General features: G+C 34.1%; 1 protein-coding gene and 1 non-coding gene across 2 annotated transcripts in view; both read left to right on the top strand.

Moving 5' to 3' along the window:
* LOC142977222 (uncharacterized) overlaps nt 1–18,588 on the top strand; it is an 82,778-nt gene extending 64,190 nt beyond the window's left edge. Inside the window, exons 2-5 of the mRNA XM_076121369.1 lie at nt 15,453–15,583; nt 16,749–16,924; nt 17,248–17,389; nt 17,761–18,588. Coding sequence (XP_075977484.1) covers nt 15,472–15,583; nt 16,749–16,924; nt 17,248–17,389; nt 17,761–18,443 — 1,113 coding nt within the window. The 5' untranslated portion in view covers nt 15,453–15,471 and the 3' untranslated portion in view covers nt 18,444–18,588. The remainder of the gene's footprint in view (nt 1–15,452; nt 15,584–16,748; nt 16,925–17,247; nt 17,390–17,760) is intronic.
* TRNAH-GUG (transfer RNA histidin (anticodon GUG)) lies at nt 8,675–8,746 on the top strand. Its single transcript has one exon. It is a non-coding gene; the product is annotated as a tRNA-His (tRNA).
* Nucleotides 18,589–21,607: the final 3,019 nt, after the last annotated feature.

Here is a 21,607-nt window from a genome sequence, read left to right on the forward strand (position 1 = left end):
ATTTTAGAGTTTATTTGCAGATAGAGTATTATAATTAAATTTGGAAATGATCAGTTTAATTGATTAATAACTGGGCATTGCATTTAATTCAAGACATCCAATACGTCATTTAATTGTCTTTTCCTTATCCCACGAACGCCGTGGCATGTTTACTTTTTGAAAAACATGTTACAAAGTTAAACTAAACTACAAAGTTTAGATTTGTGTTTTCACACCTTCAACTCCAATTTATCTGTTGCACTACTAACGCCATCAAATAATTCTTACTCCAAGCAGAAAACAATAATATTTCAATTATGATATCACTATAATAAATTGAAATTATTCATTAGTTTAAAGCCTAAAAGATCACAGACTATAATTCGCGCAATGAAATTCATCTTCACAATAATTAATGGACAAAAGCAATTTCATTTCAACTAATTAGCAATACAGATCTTGAAATTTATGAGCAATACAATCAACTCAGACTGTTGTTCGAATTTATTTATTTTTAATTATTCACTATATAAATTGTTTGACTTTATGTAAATTGAACTGAGATATCACTCAATCGAGAATGACGTGAACTGAGGGATTATTCCGTATCACTACTGTCGACTATTGAGCGAGTAGCTATCGGGAATTATTCTTAAAGAAAAAGTGCAAAGAGCTTAATAGTACCGACGATTTGATCAGTGCCTTTAGTTTATTTAGAAAGAACTACTTTGAATGTCAAATGTTTGATAAAAATCTACATAATAGCACCGGAAAGCGATAATCATAAACTAAAATTAAAATTCTATTCGGGTGAATTTATAAACAAGTATTGTATGTTTATAGGAATAAGCTGTCTCATAGAATTTCGGGACTGAAATAATAAATACACTATAAGTACTTATACTAAAACATTTATTGAACATTATAAGTCTATCACGAGATCCAATAAAACCAAAAAGTGAAGAAAAATTCAAATGTATATTTTTCAATGCAATCAAACTACCTTCGAAAGTTACACCAAAAGATTTTCAAGAGAAATTCACACGATATCTGTTCAACATACTCGTAACATAAACGGAGAGTTTTCTCGGAACAAACTGAAAGCAAATGAACTAAAATATTTACCTTATGCACGAGAAAAGTCTAGAAAAATAACGTAACTTTTTTCCAATAACGGTTTGAAATACAAACTACATTGGTAAACTACCTGAGCTCTATTCAACATGCAGAAATTTCATAAATATTTTGCGAAAAGCATCCGCCATTTTCAAACACAGACTATAAAATAACCTACTAGTGTATACTCTATGGTCCGTATGAAATACAAATGCACCGCGTATTTTGCTCTCTGAATAGACATTCAATATTGCTGTTCGAAATTCAAATGTGCGATTTTCAAACCAAGTTTAGAGAGTATATTTGCTACAAAGGTTTTGTATGGTTGTGTTTGGTAATAGCGCAAATTTTAAATGGGATCTGTATTTTTTTTAAGTGATTTTGATAAAGGTATATCCAATTTGTTGCTCGATTTTCTAATCTGTACTACATACAGGAACCGTAGCGCGATTCTCTACAGTCGGTACTGTCGAGTATCGCAAGTTTACCGTCTAATTCCTAGCTCACCCGTTAGAGGCGTTGATCAGATTTTTTATACAAAATTTCTCGATAGCTAGCCGGTTGTCGATAATATAATCGAAAGTTTAAGAGAACTGAGAGATATCAAGAATATTTTTTTTAATTAACAAAACGTCTTTGCGAACAATCCATTAACGTCCCATGTCTCATAGCCATATATTTAATACACTCGGATTCGATAAAATAACCATTTTATATTTGTTATGAAATAAATGGAATTCTGTCAATCAATTAATGAAATCTCGTTCAGTCCGTGGTCGTTCGTAATCAGTTTTCAGTGTGTAATGGAAAGATACTGATACGTCCGGGATTGATTCGATATAAGTTCCTATTTGATGGAGAGAAAAGGTCACGGTGTATAGTCGACCTCTTTAGAAAAGTTGTAGTTTTTTTTATGATGGTATGTATTCCAGCATTGTATGACACAACGACATGAATAGTTGCGAAATATTTTGCTTTTTTATGTATTGATTAAATAAGATGCTACCTTGTTTAAAATCGTGGATGAACTGGACGTGGGTCATTGTCATAACCGCATAAAATTGTGTTACAAGTGGAAAATTATAGTTTAAATGTTTATTAGGGAGCATAGTCTAATTTTATATTTAAGATGTTATTAACTATTTCATGATTACGTATTTAGAAATACAGATATAATAAGAAATAAATATATACAAAATAGTTTCGAAAGAAAAGTCCGTCTCAGTGGACTGTTACTGTGCTGTCCTCTCACATAAATTTGTAAATATAAAAAAATGTATATAATTGTGTTAGCCTTTAAGGATATTTTCCTAAACTAGACATTTTGTTTATCAAAATAAGTAAATGACAAAACATTTTGATCAAAATCAAGACACTTCCTGCAGTCTAAGATAATGTTATCAAAAAAAACATCTATTCGATGGACTTATGTATTTACACTATATAGCTACGAAAAAAATAAAATTTTGCGAACTGAAAGTTATTTATGAACACGTTATATACTCAGTTACCCCCGTGTAGCGTCAGTTTCCTGTTGTACACGCACGAATAAAGTTACAGGTGATCGTAGGTAAATAGTTGGCTATGTCAAAGTTGAGTGTGTCTTTTCGGTTCCTTCTGAATTTCGGTAATTAATATCTTAATAATTTCTAGTTTTACATAATAGTTAAGAGTAATATATGATTTATCATTATAGGCTTGTAACTGTAACATAACCTTAAACGAATGCTTGGTATGGGACATTTTGTTACGAAAGTATATTCGGTGGACATCTTTTCTGTGGACTTTCTTTAAATTTGTGTCCACCGAAAAGGCGAATGTCCACCGAATAGATCAAATGTTACGTATTTTGTCTTTTGCATCATCGTTTCGCATGAGAATATTAACGCTTATTTATAAATTTTACTGCATACCTGATTATTCTATGTTACATTTTACGCATTTTATGTCCCTATGGTTTTAGTGTGTATGTATGTTTTGCAAGTTGCTGTTTTTTTGTTTGTGCCTTGTTTAGGTCTTTTTTTCCGCCAAAAAAGACGTGAGCAGAAGAAATTAAGTTTGAGGACAGCAGGAAAACGACTTAAGAAAGATCTAATAGCCTTAGAAGAAAAGCGGAAGAAAGATAGAGAGTATAAGAAAAAATCGTAAAGAAAAAATAAGACTATAAATGATTTATCAGATAGACGTATGCCCGTGCCGAGTTCTATTCTCAGCCCCCTACCGAGTATGCCAAGCCCACTTTTTAGTCCTAACTGGAGTCCAATTGTTCAACAGCTGCTTCAGTCGATAGACAAAAAGTCAGTACCGATATCTATTAGCCCCCAAATCAACGAATTTGAACCAAGCTGTTCCGAGTTTCTGCGTGGACTAAGAAGTCGAAAACGCCTAGAGTATACTGATATTTATTCCGACAATTCAAGTTCACCACCTGTATTAAGACCAGACACACCAAAAGAAGTGCACCAGAAGCAAGTACAACATTTTTGGTCATCATCAGAGGTTGAAGATATATTGTCCACCAAAAATACATAATCTTTTCGGTGGACACAGGGAGATAATTTTTTTTTAATGTTTTATGACACCTCATTATGTTTTTGTTGATTTGTTTATAAATTAAAGAAGGTTTAATATTATTTAATGGTAAGTTAATTTGATTATGTTGATTAATTTCTTAGTTAATTGCGATTTTAGTACATTCGGTAGACACCTATGTCTTTCCGGTAGAACAATAAAAACGTTTTTTTAAAATAACTTTTGTAATTCTTTACTTTGATCTCAAACAACAATTTATATTTGTTTTGATTGATATCTTTTTTTTAATAAATGTTTAATTCTTTGAAAAAACATTTTTTTTTTATTTTTTTTATTTAGACCCTGTTTTGACAATGACCCACGTATGTATTTATCAATGTTATTAAAAAAATTAACAAATTTCATAAGATCTTCACAGATAACCATATTATTATCACTATATTCTACATTATGAAGTTTCTAGTAAACCTGTGTTTGTTTAAATGCCAGTAAATACAATAGATCTAGTAATAATAATAAATAAATAACAAAGATAATTATATCAAAGATCTAGTCTTAACTTTACTAGGAGAATGAAGTACTAAATATATGTATGTAAAAAAATCACTATAAAAGTGGTTTCGTAAGTTTGGTGATTCTTTCAAACTCTCTCCCAGCCAAAGAACTAACTTATGCACTCAGTAAGCTAATAAAGAAAAAAAATTGAGATGCCATATACACAAAAAAGAAGCATTGTTATTTATTCTTATATTATAATAATGGCGCTTGTACAATTTTTTTGAGGTAAAACAGCCATAATTTACTTAAATGCTGATCGAAGTAGATAATTCTAACAAACTAGGAAACATATTTTTCATTTATTAATTTGACTTCATCTAGTGGGAAAACACATTTTCTACCAATAACAAAATGACTGACATTTTTCTACAAAACTATTTTTATAATGAAAATATATTCGTAAAAACATTCAGGGTATGAGAAAATTATATTGTTACGATAGACTTAATAAAAAAGGTTATGCGAGGCATTTTCCTACGTTGTAGAAGAATGCGTTCAATCTTTCCACAAAGCCACAGTTCAATGCGCGCTTATGGCAAGAATGTCGCCGCCATTTGTCTTTTCTGCAGCAGTGAAAAAAATTTGGCTTCGCGGCTTTTCTATATTTTCGTAAAACCGCAAATTCTGTTTGGATCTCAACATTTTGGGTCTATTATTTACACTAATGTTTTTCTAAAAGACTTAATTTTATGTTTTTCAGATATGTTTTTAACAGGTGATCGGCTTTGACGGTATGATTAAAGCATCTAGCTTACGACAGTAAATTCGGATCATATCCCTACCACACCATAAAGACTTTTAGTGTTATTTATCAACATAATATTATGTCACTAGTATTAATGTATCGCTTCGCTGGCCACCTTTCTGAAAAAACATACAGTATTTCCAATGAAACATCGAAACATCGTGTCTTCCTAATGAAGCAAGTAAATAATTATGCTTCACGATAAATACAAGGGTATTCTTAGAACATTAAGGGTCTGAGGCGGTTAGTTTACCGGCTCCTTATTAGTTATGCGGGTTGGGTGCAAATACCACTAACCCAAATTGGGTTAGACCTTTAAGGTTATACCGGAACCCTGAGCCGAACAAAAAGGTTAAGGGAAATATTATATTTTGGGTTCTATTTTAGAGTTTATTTGCACATAGTGTATTATAATTAAATTTGGAAATGATCGGTTTAACTGGTTTATTATGTTAAAGGGCAATGTATTATATCGATTAAGTATATTAATTAATTGACTGAAAACTTTAAGCTCGGGAAGGTATATATTGATAGTTCAGGTCTAATCATTTCAATTGTTCTACATAGAGGAAAAAAAATCCACATGAAATTCCAAACCTTCCCCTAAGCACGATGGTACTAGTATAACGGTTAATTTGCTATAAGCACCGACAAATAATTCATACTCCAAACCAAAAACAATGATATTTTAATTATGATATCACTATAATAAATTGAAATAATTCATTAGTTTAAAGCCTAAAAGATCACAGGCTATAATTCGCGCAATGAAATTCATCTTCACAATAATTAATGGACAAAAGCAATTTCATTTTAACTAATTAGCAATACAGATCTTGAAATTTATGAGCAATACAATCAACTCAGACTGTTGTTCGATTTAATTTATTTTTAATTATTCACTATATAAATTGTTTGACTTTCTGTAAATTGTATTGAGATATATTTTCAGTAAATCGAGAACGACGTACATTGAGAGATTATTCGGAATTACTATCGACTATTGAGCGAGTAGTTTTCGGGAAATATTGTTATAGAGAAGGTGTAAACAGCAAAATAGTAACGATAATAATTAATCAGCGCCACATACGTATTTAGAAGGACCTATTTTAAATGTCAACTATTGGATCAAAATCAGCACCGGAAAGCGATAGTCATAAAATAAAATTAAAATTCTATTCGGGTGAATTTATAAACAAGTATTGTATGTTTATAGGAATAAGCTGTCTCATAGAATTTCGGCACTGAAATAATAACATTATAAGTCTATTACGAAATCCAATGAAACCAAAAACTGAAGAAAACAATATTATTTACAAATTCAAATGTATATTTTTCAATGCAATCAAACTACCTTTGAAAGTTACACCAAAAGATTTTCAAGAGAAATTCACACGATATCTGTTCAACATACTCGTAACATAAACAGAGAGTTTTCTCCGAACAAACTGAAAGCAAATGCACTAGAATATTTACCTTATGCACGAGAAAAGTCTAGAAAAATAACGTAACTTTTTTCCAATAACGGTTTGAAATACAAACTACATTGGTAAACTACCTGAGCTCTATTCAACATGCAGAAATTTCATAAATATTTTGCGAAAAGCATCCGCCATTTTCAAACATAGACTATAAAGTAACCTACTAGTGTATACTTTATGGTCCGTATGAAATACAAATGCACCGCGTATTTTGCTCTCTGAATAGACATTCAATATTGCTCTTCGAAATTCAAATGTGCGATTTTCAAACCGAGTTTAGAGAGTATATTTGCTACAAAGGTTTTGTATGGTTGTGTTTGGTAATAGCGCAAATTTTAAATGGGATCTGTATTTTTTCAAGTGATTTTGATAAAGTTATATCTTGATAGCTCGATTTCAAATCTGTACTACATACAGGAATTGTAGCGCGATTCTCTTCATTCGGTACTGTCAAGTATCGTAAGTTTGTCATTTAAAATGTACTGCCAAAATAATTCCTACGACACCCGTTAGAGGCGCTGATCAGGTTTTATACAAAATTTCTCGGTAGCTAGCCGGTTAACGATAATATAATCAAAAATATTAGTGTACCGAGAGATATCAAGAATAATTTTTCAATTAACAAAACGTCTTTGTCGCGAACAATCCATTAACGACCCAAAGCTATCATATATTTAATACACTCGGATTCGATAAAAACATCAATTTTATATTTGTTATGAAATAAATGGAATTCTGTCAATCAATTAATGAAATCTCGTTCAGTCCGTGGTCGTTCGTAATCAGTTTTCAGTGTGTAATGGAAAGATACTGATACGTCCGGGATTGATTCGATATAAGTTCCTATTTGATGGAAGGAAAAAGGTCACGGTGTATAGATGACCTCTTTAGAAAAGTTGTAGTTTTTTTATGATGTTTTTTCAGTACACGCAAGAATAGTTGCGAAATATTTTGCTTTTTTATGTATTGATTAAATAAGATGCTACCTTGTTTAAAATCGTGGATGAGCTGGACGTATTTATCAATGTTATTAACAAAATTAACAAAGTTCGTAGGATCTTCACAGAAATCCACATTATTATCACTTTTACTGTCTTATTCCACGTTTTGAGTTTCTCGCAAACTTGCGTTTGTTGTGCCAATAAAGACAAAAGATCTGGTAATAATAATAAATAAATTATTAAGATAAATAATAATATTAGAGATCTAGTCCTAACTTTCTTAGGAGAATGAAGTACTAAATATACATATGTATTAAAATTCGCTGTAAAAGTGGAGAGGTTCGTAAGTTTGGTAGTCTTTCAAACCTCTTTCAACCAAAGAACTAACTTATTCACTCAGTAAGCTAAAGAAATATTAAGTCTACCATTAAATAAGAGCTGAAAGAGAAATGTCAGCAAAAAGCCGGACATTATGGACATAAGCCGGACGTTACGGACATAATCCGGGCAATGTAGGAACTAGATTACGATGTCTACTGACAGTTTTGATGTGTTTATTTGATAATTTTGCGAGAAAAAGTATTTTCTATGATAATATAGTTCATTTGATGTTATAATAATAAAATAAGATAAGTAATGTAACACTTTTATTCGGTTATAAATATGTATAAGATAGGGTATAGGAATATATTTTCAATTACTCTAACCTAGATTTCCTAGCTTTCTTTCCGACAGACGCAGGCTTTCTCGTCCAAGTTCTGTATCAAAGGAGTATTTAACATAGAAATTTCAAATTATTCTCAATAGACCGTTATAATACTTTTGATTGGTTTTCATTAAATTGATTGGTATATAGAAAAGCAATCAACACTATAATCAAAAAAATGTTCCATCTTTCTTTGCGCTTTTCCAAAACGCATAAAAAATCTATACCGCCAGTTGCCTGTTCTCCATACATACAGATACCAACATACCTTCACCCCATTCCCTAATTAAAACGAAGCACCGGGAAACAGCGAAGTCAGTTTCAGCCCAAATTACGTATAAAACGTTCTATACGATCAACTTACTTCTAAAACAATATTAATTTACTCAACGCACAACTTTGTACATAATTATTTGCTAATATAATTACAACAGCAATTACACGGTGTTGCCGGTGAAAGTGCCCCAGTTTGTATTAACCGCCTAAATTGAGAGACACCGAGAAGGTTTACGAAAGTAGAGTTACTAGTCTACTTTCTAATTTTGTCGGGTTGTAACTGCGTAATACGTAAGCAAAGTGAACGAGATATTGGGGTTATAAGATACCAGCTCCGGCAGCCGTGATCGTCTAGTGGTTAGGACCCTACGTTGTGGCCGTAGTAACCCAGGTTCGAATCCTGGTCACGGCAGTGTTACACTGTCGCGGCGGAGCATATCTTTTGGAATTAGTGGGACATTTTTAAGATGAAATTTCGGTAGTTAAAAACATCACAATAGACGATTAATTGCCACACTATATTACGATTATTTTTATCAATATACCGGTAATTTATTAAAATGTTTTCAGTTTCTTTGCTTTTAAGAAAAAAAAAATCGGCCTTTTCCAGTCAAAAAGGAAATTAATATGAACATTCTTATTAGATTTATCAAAGAACAAAAAGATAGGCAAGTTGAAATTCAATTACTTCAGCGTTCCAAGTTTTAGAAAAACTATTCTGAAGGTTAATTATATATTTTAATTATAGCTGAGCTTTCCTATTCCTTTGAAAGATAAAACTTCAAAAATAAATTAAGTGGTAATAAAAGCTCGGATTACCAAATATATAGTTATTAACTGCTTGCTTTCTCCTGCGACTTCGTTCGCATTAATAGATTTTCCTAAAAAAAAAGAACCTACGTGTTAATCTAGGTTATAAACTATTTGTGTGGCAAATTTCATACAAAATCCATTCAGTAGGATTTTTTCGCGAAAGAGTATCAAACATACACTCAGGTAGTTATCCATTCTTTTGACAAACTTGTAATATTAGTAGCATATTAACTTATCAACACATGTTTGATATTTATCGCGTAACCTGTAACAACAAAATTACTAAGCAACAGAAAAAAAATCTGGTCCACGAAAAGAAAATTATTTACTACAATAAAATCAATCTTACTGTTACTCCTTTCAGATACAAAAAATACATTCAAGAAACATACCCCAAATTAGGAAATACCAATTTACTTAATAAAACCACAAATACAAGAACAAGAACTCAGAAATACTTTGGTCAATAATAAGATTATGCGTATATTTGGACGTCCGGTTAATATTAGAGCCACAGTTATATCGGCAGTACAAGATTATTGGCGATACGTGAGTCACCATACGGGTTCCACTATCAGATCTAATGAGACAGGGTCAAGATGTTTATGGGATTATATTTATTGGGAACACGGGATCTGTATTAGAATGTTTCGATTAAACTATGATTGTATTAAGAATATAAATTTTGTGTGACAGAGGAAGATAAAAGCCGTATCGCTTTCGACTTCATTGGAAGCGGTTCGATTTTCTGTTTTTTTTTTGTGACTTAAATATTATGGCGGTTTTGCTCAGGTTATACATTGTGTGCATCATTTCGATATAAACTTATGCATTTCATAAACCTCATGTGTCAAAAAATAAATACTAAGTATTAGGTTTTAGGACAAGGCCCAAATTGACAATATAGAATCTGCCTTTAGTTCGTAAAAGGGTATAGTTTTTACATATCTATTTATTACACAGGTTAAACATAAAGATAAACAATTATTTCTAAATAAATCAATCAACAAACAATCAACTTTTATTCTTAGAAAACTTAAGTCTTAACAACTCCTAGAATCTAATTTGAAATAAACTATAGACAAAACAATAATAAAACAAAACTATGTAAAAATAATAATTTATTCAGCCCTCGAGGCTATACAGTATACAGCAAAGGATCTTCGACAGACAGTTGTCTCATGTAACGATGTATTGTAACTTCAAGAAAATCTTACAAGCAAAAATATTCTTACAAGGCAAACATAGATGTTAAGAAGGCTAGATATTGCAGGCTTCAAGACAGAGCGTACCTTATACTAAGAAGAAAACGAGACTTTGATATACCTGGTTTTACAATATACTTTGATATCGGCTGTTATGGTGCTATGACGATTAGTTGTTCTAAATCTATACTAATATTCAATTTCAAACAAACAAACTCTTCAGCTTTATAAAGCTGAAGAGTTTTTTTGTTTGAACGCGCTAATCTCAGGAACTACTGGTCCGATTTGAAAAATTCTTTCAGTGTTAGATAGCCCATTTATCGAGGAAGGTTATAGGCTATATATCATTGCGCTACTACCAATAGGAGCAGAGTACCAGTAAAAAATGTTTCGGAAACGGGGAAAATTTTGACTCACTCTCTCTTATGTGACGCAAGCGAAGTTGCGCGGGTCAGCTAGTATTAAATATCTTCAAATAGAAGTTGACCTTTGTTGTCATTGTTCAAAACCAAATTATCATACCTCAATAGTAATTTACGAAAACAAAACCGTTTGATGGGCTTGTTAAATGGGCTTCAAGAAGATGCCTCTTTTCGGGAAGAAGCTATGTCTTAGTCTTTGCTCAGCAGTGAAATAAATAATGTACTACTTAATACTTTTTCTCGGGAAGAAACCTTTGCCTGTGCCTTTGCCTTTGCTTAACAGTGAAATAAAATGTGTTAGATTTTTTTTCGAATTTGCGGTATCTAGTCACCTAAGTATCTGTGCTAGGGTATTATTAAATATTTCACAAGAAGCCCTAAGGCGACATCGTTAGCACCAAGTAATACGTTATATATTTCGTTAACTTTTCATGCTAACATTGATTTAGACGTGAGAGGTGAATACACGTTGGATCATTTACTTAAAGAGTAGAACGTATTTTCTTACGTATATTTTGGCTGGCTTGGATGTTATTCAAGTTATCTTTGACATGGCTTAGTAGCCGCCCTTAAGATAACTATTGGGGTATTTTCGTGTCTTCCGAATTACGAAATACAACAAATTATCTGGTTAGTCTGATTTATTCTTGATTCTAACAAACTTAAGTAAAGGATGAGATTTTTTGTTTTAGAAAATAGCGTAATTTTATCGCTGTTATTTGGTAAGAATAAAACAAATAATAAATGATAACATTAATGTAAACAAATAAATCACTTACTTAGAGCAGACACAGTACCTAATACCAGTGATATCTACGCACTAACTCCCGGTTTCTGAGTACATTTAGCGGTAGTTTATCTATTCAATAGCGTTTAAAGTCATATAAAACGCTATTGAATAGATTAACTACCGCTAAATGTACTTACTCAAAATCCGGGGGTTACTCAGACATCGGCAAGTCGTAACATGACAAGTAAATAAATGTTCTAATGTATTCTCACCCGAAGATACATGTCAATTTATTTAAAGAACTTGTACGTGGAATACACTCAAGTTTGTTGTAGATCATTATACATTATTATAATGTCTCTCAAAATTATACATTTAAATAAACCTGAGACGGTTGTTCAAAGTTTTGAGATGGCAGTAAACTTAGAACACCACTTATGATCAAAATTTTGATACTACTGTACATAATTATGTTAAGCGAAAAACAAATTGATAGTTTTGCAGTTTTTAGTAATAAATTATATCAACTAATTAGAATGATTTGTCTTCTATGAATATATGTTTAATTCAATTACAATTTAATAACATATATATTATAGTCCAAAAACTTAGTAGAGAGCCTTAGTATGCAGATTTATCTTGATTGTAATTAATAAATATATGTATTTCCTGAATGTTTGTTTGTCGTATGGTGAGTCGTCATCACATCACAGATCGTTCACCGACCGGAATAAGTGTAGCTTTTCTATTTAAATTATTTCTTTCTCTTATCTTATCACTAGCTGACCCGCGCAACTTCGCTTGCGTCACCTAAGAGAATGAGTCAAAATTTCCCCTGTGTTTCTAACATTTTTCGTTGCTACTCCGCTCCTAATGATCGTAGCGTGATGTTATATAGCCTATAGCCTTCCTAGATAAATAGGCTATCTAACACTGAAAGAATTTTTCAAATCGGACCAGTAGTTCCCGAGATTAGCGCGTTCAAACAAACAAACAAACTCTTCAGCTTTATAATATTAGTATAGATTTAAATAAAAGTCACCCCAACGTCCAGATTTTCACCATCGTTACAAAGCAAATCGATACAAATGCGGAGTCGATAAACGCGTCGATTACGACCGCTGAAGCAATAAAATAAAACGTAAAACATCTCGGAATCGTTATTACAATCGACTCGCTTGTCTAGACGTTATTGAGTTTCTTTCAACACTGAGAAAGCTCGTATGTTTCTAATTTCTTTTGAAATGTGTAAAGTATCAAGTGGTGTTCGTCGCAGTATAAAATGTTTTAGGGTTGACGTCTTGACGAAGAAAGTATAGTTGGATGAACGTTTTTTTCAATATGCAATATTTTTCTATCTTACCACATTGTTTTTGCAGGTTTAAATAAGCTAAAAATAAGCTAAAGCTGAAACGACTTTTTTAGAAAACTTTTTTTAAGTATATTATTATCTTGGAAAGATAATAAACCCGTATTATATAAATAAATTCCCGTATTCTATTATACAATAACCATGTAACGCGAAAATTTAAAAATTACAATTTCAAGATAGATAATTTTCACCTAGGAAATGAACCCACAATACCCAGAGTAGTACACAATAGTAGTAGCGACATAAAGATCGGTTAAGATTGCGTCAGATGAATTTTTAAAAAACATTGAAATGTCAAATTATAGTCAGCCTTACATTGTTTGAAACTTTGACAACATATACTTACAAATACTACGCACGATCGTACAATTTTGTTAATATCATCCCCCTATTATTGCTGTCAACTGTATTAATCTTAATGTTATTGCCTTCAAACGGCTCTTGGCTCATACAGGTACAGTTGCCAGCAAAATAACATGACATCGAGCCAAATGATGCTGCAATTGGCAAGGAAAACACCAATTCAAGTTTATTCCATCGGTAATTTTAGCCCTATCTTAATTACAATCGTGACGTATGGATATCCTTTGAAAACCAAGGGATGAGGTTTATCCTTAGATACAAGATAAGGTAGTATAAGAAACCAATTTGTTCCTTACTGCTTCCAAACAGTTATACAAAACAGTTATGTTTTACATAGAAAGGTTTTGATATCAAAAACTGACTGGTAGAAAGGTCAATGTTAAATAACTTTTTCATAAGTATATTAGCCCCGTGGGACGGATAGCCGAGACCACTAGTAAGAGGTCAAGCGTAAGACCGGCTTTACGTGCACCCCTGAGTACCTAAGTAGATATTTAACCTAATCTTCCTAACTCAATGCGAATTTCTTAGCAGATTTTTTTTTGCTCAACCCGGGTTTCGCACCCGAGACTTCTACATAGCAAACGAATACACAGACCATGCTACGGAAGTAGACTTCAGAAAGATGCACAATAGAAAACTACTTTTGAGCCAAATAAAGTAACACAGTGATTTCTTTTTAGTTTCAGAAAATGTCAAGTTGCATTCTACTGTCTGTCGGGCTGTATTAATATGTTCCAAAGACTGCTCTTTTGGTCTCACAGTTTTCTAAACTGCACTAGACGTTATTAAGAAAGTGTCAGCTTGATGTTTATTTTCTTTTTCTAACTTTTACTGTGACCACTATAGAAAATTGCGTTTTGAAACGTATTTTATGTTTTAAACTCTTTAGAGTTCGAAATGAAAGTGCCGTTCTGGTGAAATTTTATAATTGTACTAGCTGACCCGCGCAACTTCGCTTGCGTCTCTTAAGAGAATGAGTCAAAATTTTCCCCATTTTTGTAACATTTTTCGTTGCTACTCCGCTCCTAATAACTGTAGCGTGATGTTATATAGCCTATAGCCTTCCTCGATAATTGGGCTATCTAACACTGAAAGAATTTTTCAAATCGGACCAGTAGTTCCTGAGATTAGCGCGTTCAAACAAACAAACAAACAAACTCTTCAGCTTTATAATATTAGTATAGATTATATCAGTATTTCTAGGACCTAATTAAAGTCATTTATCATGATCTCTGTCTATCCATATGGAAAATATGCGTGTTTTTCTGTATGTACTTAAGTATTATATTTTATTATACTGAGTAAGCGATTCCTAATAGTTATTTTGGTAATTTTATTAATCTCTCAACATCATGTCACCACCCAATTATGGCAATTTGACTACAATGATATCAATTAAAGGTTTCATAGGTGGGTATGTGACTTTACGTTTTAAAGTAAAAAATAAATATCCTGTGTTTACTTTTGCAAGTTCTGTTATACCAGTATAACAATTATATTATAATTAAACTAAATATTAATATCTAAACATCGTGATCGCAGTTCAACATTATCTAAACTAAATTTAGACCAACACTGCAATATTATCTGTGCTAATAAAAGCACTAATCCAATTATGTTAGAGATACTGAATTATCGGCTCAATATGGATTGTTTTAGTTAAGCAGATTATATGTTTGGCAATTATTAGCACATTTTGTACCTATATTAATTACTTATTGATTAATGAATTGATTGTTTTTGACAACTTACTATGGAAGTCAAAGCTACATTCTAAAGGAGTGTAGCACTGAATGAATAGGAAACCCAAATAAACTTTTTCTTAATCATAACGTTTTTTTATACTATTCCACTGCTGATCAAGGGTCTCCTCCCAAACGAGGCTAATTTATTACAATGATTAAACTATTATATCCTTCTAAAGTCTTATAAATGACATTGCAGCTCAGCGCACATATTTAACTGCTACTAACAATCACAATTATCAATTCATATCGATTACTAATATCAGTTTCTTTTATGTACTACTTATATTAGATACTACACACGACTAACACGATTATAAACCAAACATTCAACGACTAATGGACACCCATCCACAAACCCGCCTCACACATAGTTGCTTAACCTCACATACATACCGTTACTATACCAACTCAGCCACGGGCGATCATACGTGCTATTGCTAAATAGTTGTTCTTTTGTTGCAGTGAATGAAGATGCGGCGTGATGTACAGTAACGAGAGCGATGCGGGGGGCGCGGGGGGAGACGAGACGCGTGCGCATGCGCTCGCCACGCTCGTCGCGCTGTACGTGATTGTATCAGTTATTGGGATCATTGGTAAGAACAAATCAAACTAAAATATGTTTTTTAATAATTTAGATCTGAGAGTGTTGTGCAAATTCAATAAAAAAATAAATTTAACCCATTAATGTCCCACTGCTGGGCAAAGGTCTCCTCCCGTAATAAGGGAGGGGTTAGGCCTTGAGTCCACCACGCCGACCAAGTGCGGGTTGGGGACTTTGCATGCCCTCAATAAATGTTTTAAACAAATTTTTAGGCATGCAAGGTTTCCTTACGATGTTTTCCTTCACCGTTGGAGCATGTGATAATTATTTCTAGTACACACATAAGTAACTTCGAAAAGTCATTGGTGTGTTGCCTAACTAACGTAACCTGACACCACTTGCGTGGGAGGTGTCAACTTATACCACTCGGCTATCACTGCTCTCTTTAAAATAAGTACATAAAAATAAGACGTAGTTGAACCGAATTACTAAGTACTTTTATGTTCTAGATCGACCATTCAAAACATTTTTTCTGAACAACAAAAACTATTTCGAGACCATTCACCATTCAAAACCGTTTCTAAAAATCTATTCGATCTACCTGTACCCCTTTGCCCGATCCATTTCAGCCTCTATACAAAGCCTTAGTAACATACGGTATGGACTAGATCCATTCTATCTCTATTCATAGTCGCATTCACTACGTTTCACTAGGAAAATGTTCCTTTAGGCGATAACGCCTTGCGTTCGTGAATTTAAGGAAACTACTCCTCCTCTTTCATAAGCTTAAAATTAAATTCCAACGCTTCCTAGCCGGCTCCTATCTTTAATGCCAAATTTTCTTAAAGTTAGCTTTTCCTTTATATAGAGTAAATTGGTGTCTTGTAAAGTAGACTAGATTTCTTGTGTATTTTCTTTAAATTGAGACCTGTAATTCTAGAATATTGTTATAATTTTAAACAGATTGTTAGACGCGCTTTTTAGAAGGTACACGTGTCCTATAAAAATAAATGTCTGAAACGCTATAAAAAATGAAATATGCCTACTCAGTTTATATACTTATCTACACCCAGTAATGAACACTTTATCAGCTACTTTAACAACAACTACGTTACAATTGCGAGATTTTCATACATCCCGTCTCAAATACGAAACATTTGGAACACCACACAATTAACTAAGCAGTTCAGCTTCAGCTTTAAACTCTTTCTCCCCAGGCAATGTAAGTCTGATGGCAGCACTGGCGTCGGGCGGCGCCTCACGGCTACGCACACCACAGATGCTAAGCGCATGTGCAGCCGACTTCCTCGTATGTGCTGCGAGCGCGCCACTGGCAGCCACACGCGCTGCCAGGGTCGATGAACTGCCGTGCCATGTCACTTTTTACATAGAGGTTAGTATATTAAACAGAAAATTTCTATAAGGGCACAGGTTGTTAAGTTACAGTAGCTTCAAGATTTTAATCATCAACCACGAGCAATTAAATATAATTTTTACCTGTGTATGTTATTTTATATTGAACGCCTAGTACCTACTGGCCTATTGAAAGATACTTTCAAAATAGACCAGCTTAAAAATATTGTAGTCTACAGTCTAAATCGTTCCATAGCCCTCTCTGTTGTACAGAAATTAGTATTAAACAGCCTCTTGCTTGATGACTTTTTTTAGTGTACGTTCTTATCATTAGAGTATACTAAAAATACTTTTGTTTTCTAGTCATTCCCAGTGGCAGCAAGTACACTATCGCTGGTGGCCATCGCAGCTGACCGCTGCGGCGCAGTGCGTCGTGGAGGTACATCATTGTGTGCGCGCCCGCTGTTAGCTGTCGTCGCCGTGTGGATCATGGCACTGCTGCTTAGTAAGTACTGGTTCTTACTTGAATTTTATAAATTTTGAATTCTATAATTGTAAAGCCCTTAGTTAATTAAAGTCACTGATATATGAAGTCCCCTCAAACGATCAAAAAGTCTAGTCTTCTGAAAGTTTATTTCGCTTCCACTTAACATTATTTACATTAAGAAAGATTAAGGGCTCTCATATGGAATTGAACCAAAGTTTGTATTGTTCAAACATATGTAAAACTTTATAGACGAAAAGGCTGTTTTGTATGCACAAAGCCCTTTGTGGTAAACCCACTTGTCACTCTGTAATTTACATATCAAAGTAAAAATGTAGTCTCGGTTAATATTATTGCCATTCTTTTGTTCATTTTGTTTGTTGTTCTCTCAGGTGCAGCAATCTTCACAACGACATGCATGTCCTGCCCTCCACTGGCGGCAGCTCATGCTCTAGTCACCTACTGCTTCCCAGTGGTCGCCGTAGCGCGGTGCCACTGGGCGGTACGAGTGAAACTCACCGCGTTGTCGCTCACTGCACGCGCGGCACACGGGGAGCTGCCCCTTCCCGTGCCGCTCATGCGAAGACCAACTCATGTCATCATCGTAGCTGGAGTAGGCCCCCGCGAACGCCGTGACGCTGTCGACGTCGGCGACGTCAGGTCTAAGAAGAAACTCCAACCGAGCCTCCTCGGCCCTCAACCACAGACTTCGACGCTGCGCTCCCGACGACGCCTCGGCAATGTCCTCATGGGAATCGCAGCCATATTCGCTGCATGCTGGTGTCCTCACGCCGCTTTAGTGATAGCCAGCGCGTTCGGCCTCAATGTGCCGCTGCTAATAGGTCATTTCGCGCTCCTCCTAGGATATGCACACTCAGCTCTGAACGCTGTCGCTTATTGGGTGTTGAATCGTCACGCGTTGACGTCGGCGTGCGCCGCGTGGCGCCTGCCGCAGCTCCGCGTGCGCGAGGAGAGGCCATCTTCGACGAACGAGGCGGCTCTGGGAGCCTTCCACCCCCGCCTCGCGCGCCCCGCACCCTCTCCCCGCCCGCCCCCTTCAAGCTTTCTCTATTGATGTCCGTCTATCTTCTAAGCTCTGTCGATCTGTGATTCCTGTTTCTCAGTGCCTCGTATAGTCTACTGGCGTCCCGCTCGCCGGGAAGCCGCTCGTTTCGTCGTTATAAACGTGGTTGTTTGAGATTTTATGGAGAATAATATCCGTGAAGCAATAAAGTGTATGAAACACTTATAGTCGTTTTATTGTGGACGTAAACTGAATGTTGACGTGTCGTATCCTTGGACGGAATGACTGAGATTTATCCTTGGTACAGATACGATGTTTATGTTCCGTGAAAGTTCTTAAACTGATTTATACTCACCTAATATTTTAGTTTTAGAGCCATATTTTATAACTCTATCCGATGCTTATAGTAATAAAATAAATCCTGAAATATCCGAATAATTGAAAAACCTTCACCCCTCATAGCAAGTTACCTGGCATCTGTATTTAACAATGTGAGAAACCCATGTCTAAAAGTAGTTTGACACGATGTTTACTACACCTTACCTAACAAAGTTTAGGTTCAAGACACTCCAGAAGCCTATTCACCGAGCTATGAAATGAATTTCAGCAGTAAACGTAAGTATGTTGCAGCATTCAAAAGGTCAGAAGGCAGAGCAATTACTCGAACAACTTTAACCCTACGCTGACATTTCATCACTGCACTGCGCATTTTAGTCCTGATTTAACATCCTTAGCAAACTTTACAAGAAGCGTCACTATAACTATACCATTAAATGTTGCATCTTGAAGTTTTCAGTACGAAAGGCCGCTGGGAGCAATTACGTTGCCAAGAGGTCCCCGGGACCCGGCAACCCGTTTTACTAAATGTAGTTTAAAAGTATAAACACGCCGTTTAGGGTTATAGTACCTTTTTGAATGCTGTTAAATGGTTGTTGAGTTGCTTTAATGGTGCTATGGGATTTATTTTGTAGGTATTAGTGGTTCTTCTTGGTAATACAAAAGCTAGACTTAGCTGTATAATAATTATGTTTCTACGGTACAGTGAAATTAATTTAGTGTTCGAACAAAAGAACAATCCTATTAATGTAACGACTAACGTACAAATATGATAAGAATTACCTTTAAGCTGGATATTAGATCAACAGCTATATAGTATCAATATTCATAACCCAACAGATGAAACAGTATCGAGTCGGAAATCTGTCTCGTTTGATAAGAACTAATGTCAAATACTTTATGTATTATATTGTACTAGACTACTGGTACGGGTAGGTACTCTTGAATTTCGGGCTATTGTCCGAGTGCAGATCCGTGTGATACAACCTATTGCCTAGCAATCAAAGTTACAATTAAGATCGAAGATCGTTCAAAATAGGTTATACGACTTAAATTCCAGTCACAGACAGAGCCTACAGAGATAGGTCAGACCTTTCCGATTTACAGTAATAAATTTAAGTCTTGAAATTCTATTTTGGGTACATTTTGAAAGGCCTACACAAGATGGACTGCTGACAGCTTGATAGAAGTGAATAAATATTTCTTTGACGCAACCCAAAACCTCTGAAATAAAAATGCCGACAAACGTTTGTAATAAAACAAAGATGTGAAAATATCTTATCTTAGATATATTTTATCTTATGTTTTAGTTCTAGAGAGTATCAATTCGTAGTTTCCTTGTCAGCTCAGATAAATGGACCGCTTGGGATAGTAGCAGACACTTCTAAAGTATACTAGTGCAATTTTTACACAGTACCCACTTTATATCTTAGATGGGTTTCAAGGTTTTGTTGCGGGATGCTTTTTGTATGGAATACGTTTCTTGTTTAGATATATGTTTTTGTAATTTATTTACTTAATGGTTGAGGCGAAGATATTATGTTCGACTTTGGAGACTTGCAGTTACTTGCGTAAGCCGGATTGTATGTATAAAACAAGCATAAGTATAAAACAGGCTTCCATTACAAATAAATTATTAAAATCCACTAGTTTGTAAACATAGTCATCTTGTAGTACAAAATAAATAAAAAAAAGAAGAGGAGAATAGTATAAGAAGGTTTAAAAACACTTTTATAGCTCTGGTGAGGGGTTAAAAGTGTTATCGAGTCCTTTCAATATTAATAGTAAATTATGGAAACATTTCTTTGCCTAAAGATTCGGAAACTCTGTCAATCTGCTTAATACAGATACAAATTTTTAAATTTTCCCATATTATAATTTTCACTTTATTATAATTTAAATTTTCACATATCACATATTTATAATTCCATAACTTCGACTTTCAATTGAAGTTTCATCTATAAACTTTTTCTTGAAGTTTGTAAGCGCGTCTCTAAGTTGTTAGAATAGGATTGCAACTACCAGAGAAGTAATTTGCATGAAGAATAAGAAGATATCGTGTGCGAATCTACTTAAGATTGCAAACTCATATTATACAGTAATAATATGAGTAAGTTGGTCTACGAAAAGTTTTAGTACGGTGTTATAATTTGTGCAAATTGCATGTAGATGTTTCTATTCTAATACGAGAATATCGTAATTTTCTCCAGTCTCTTCTTTCGGTTGACGAGCATATCACATTTTTTTTACTCATTACTGTCCCACTGCAAGGCCAGGGTAAACAAATTTCAGGCATGCAATGTTTCATCATGATGTTTTTCTTCACCGTTAGATCAAGTGATAATTATTTAATACAAACATTACGAAAAGTCTTTGGTGTGTGGCTTCGGGTTCAAACCGTCGACCACTCCCATACGAGGTGCCAACTTAAACCACTCGACTATCACTGATATCAATAAAATAGTTCATGTTTTCTATGCTAGGGGACTGATCAGGGTTTCATACAAACATAACATCATTTGACGATAGCTAGCCGGTTGTCACTGGAATCAAACCACTTAACCAACCTTAAATTGCATTTTATTGAGTGCACCTAGTACTTTGTACAATAACTGACATCAACCATGGCTTATATTATAATGGTGACCTTTGAGTATGCGTGAATTCTTAAAAGTCTTTAAAATAATGCTTTTATTAGACGATTTAGTATTTCTTAAACGAAGTTCATAATAACGGAATACATCCTCATTTGGGTGGCTGCGTAGAATATTACGCTCATTCAAGCATGCCTGCAATAACCACAATACTAAGACCTATGATATGAAACAATGTATGGGGAAGTGGGGTTCAAATAACATTGGATGATTAACCAAATTCGT

The sequence above is a fragment of the Anticarsia gemmatalis genome, chromosome 1 (assembly GCF_050436995.1).
Source record: "Anticarsia gemmatalis isolate Benzon Research Colony breed Stoneville strain chromosome 1, ilAntGemm2 primary, whole genome shotgun sequence".
Lineage (NCBI taxonomy): Eukaryota > Metazoa > Arthropoda > Insecta > Lepidoptera > Erebidae > Anticarsia > Anticarsia gemmatalis.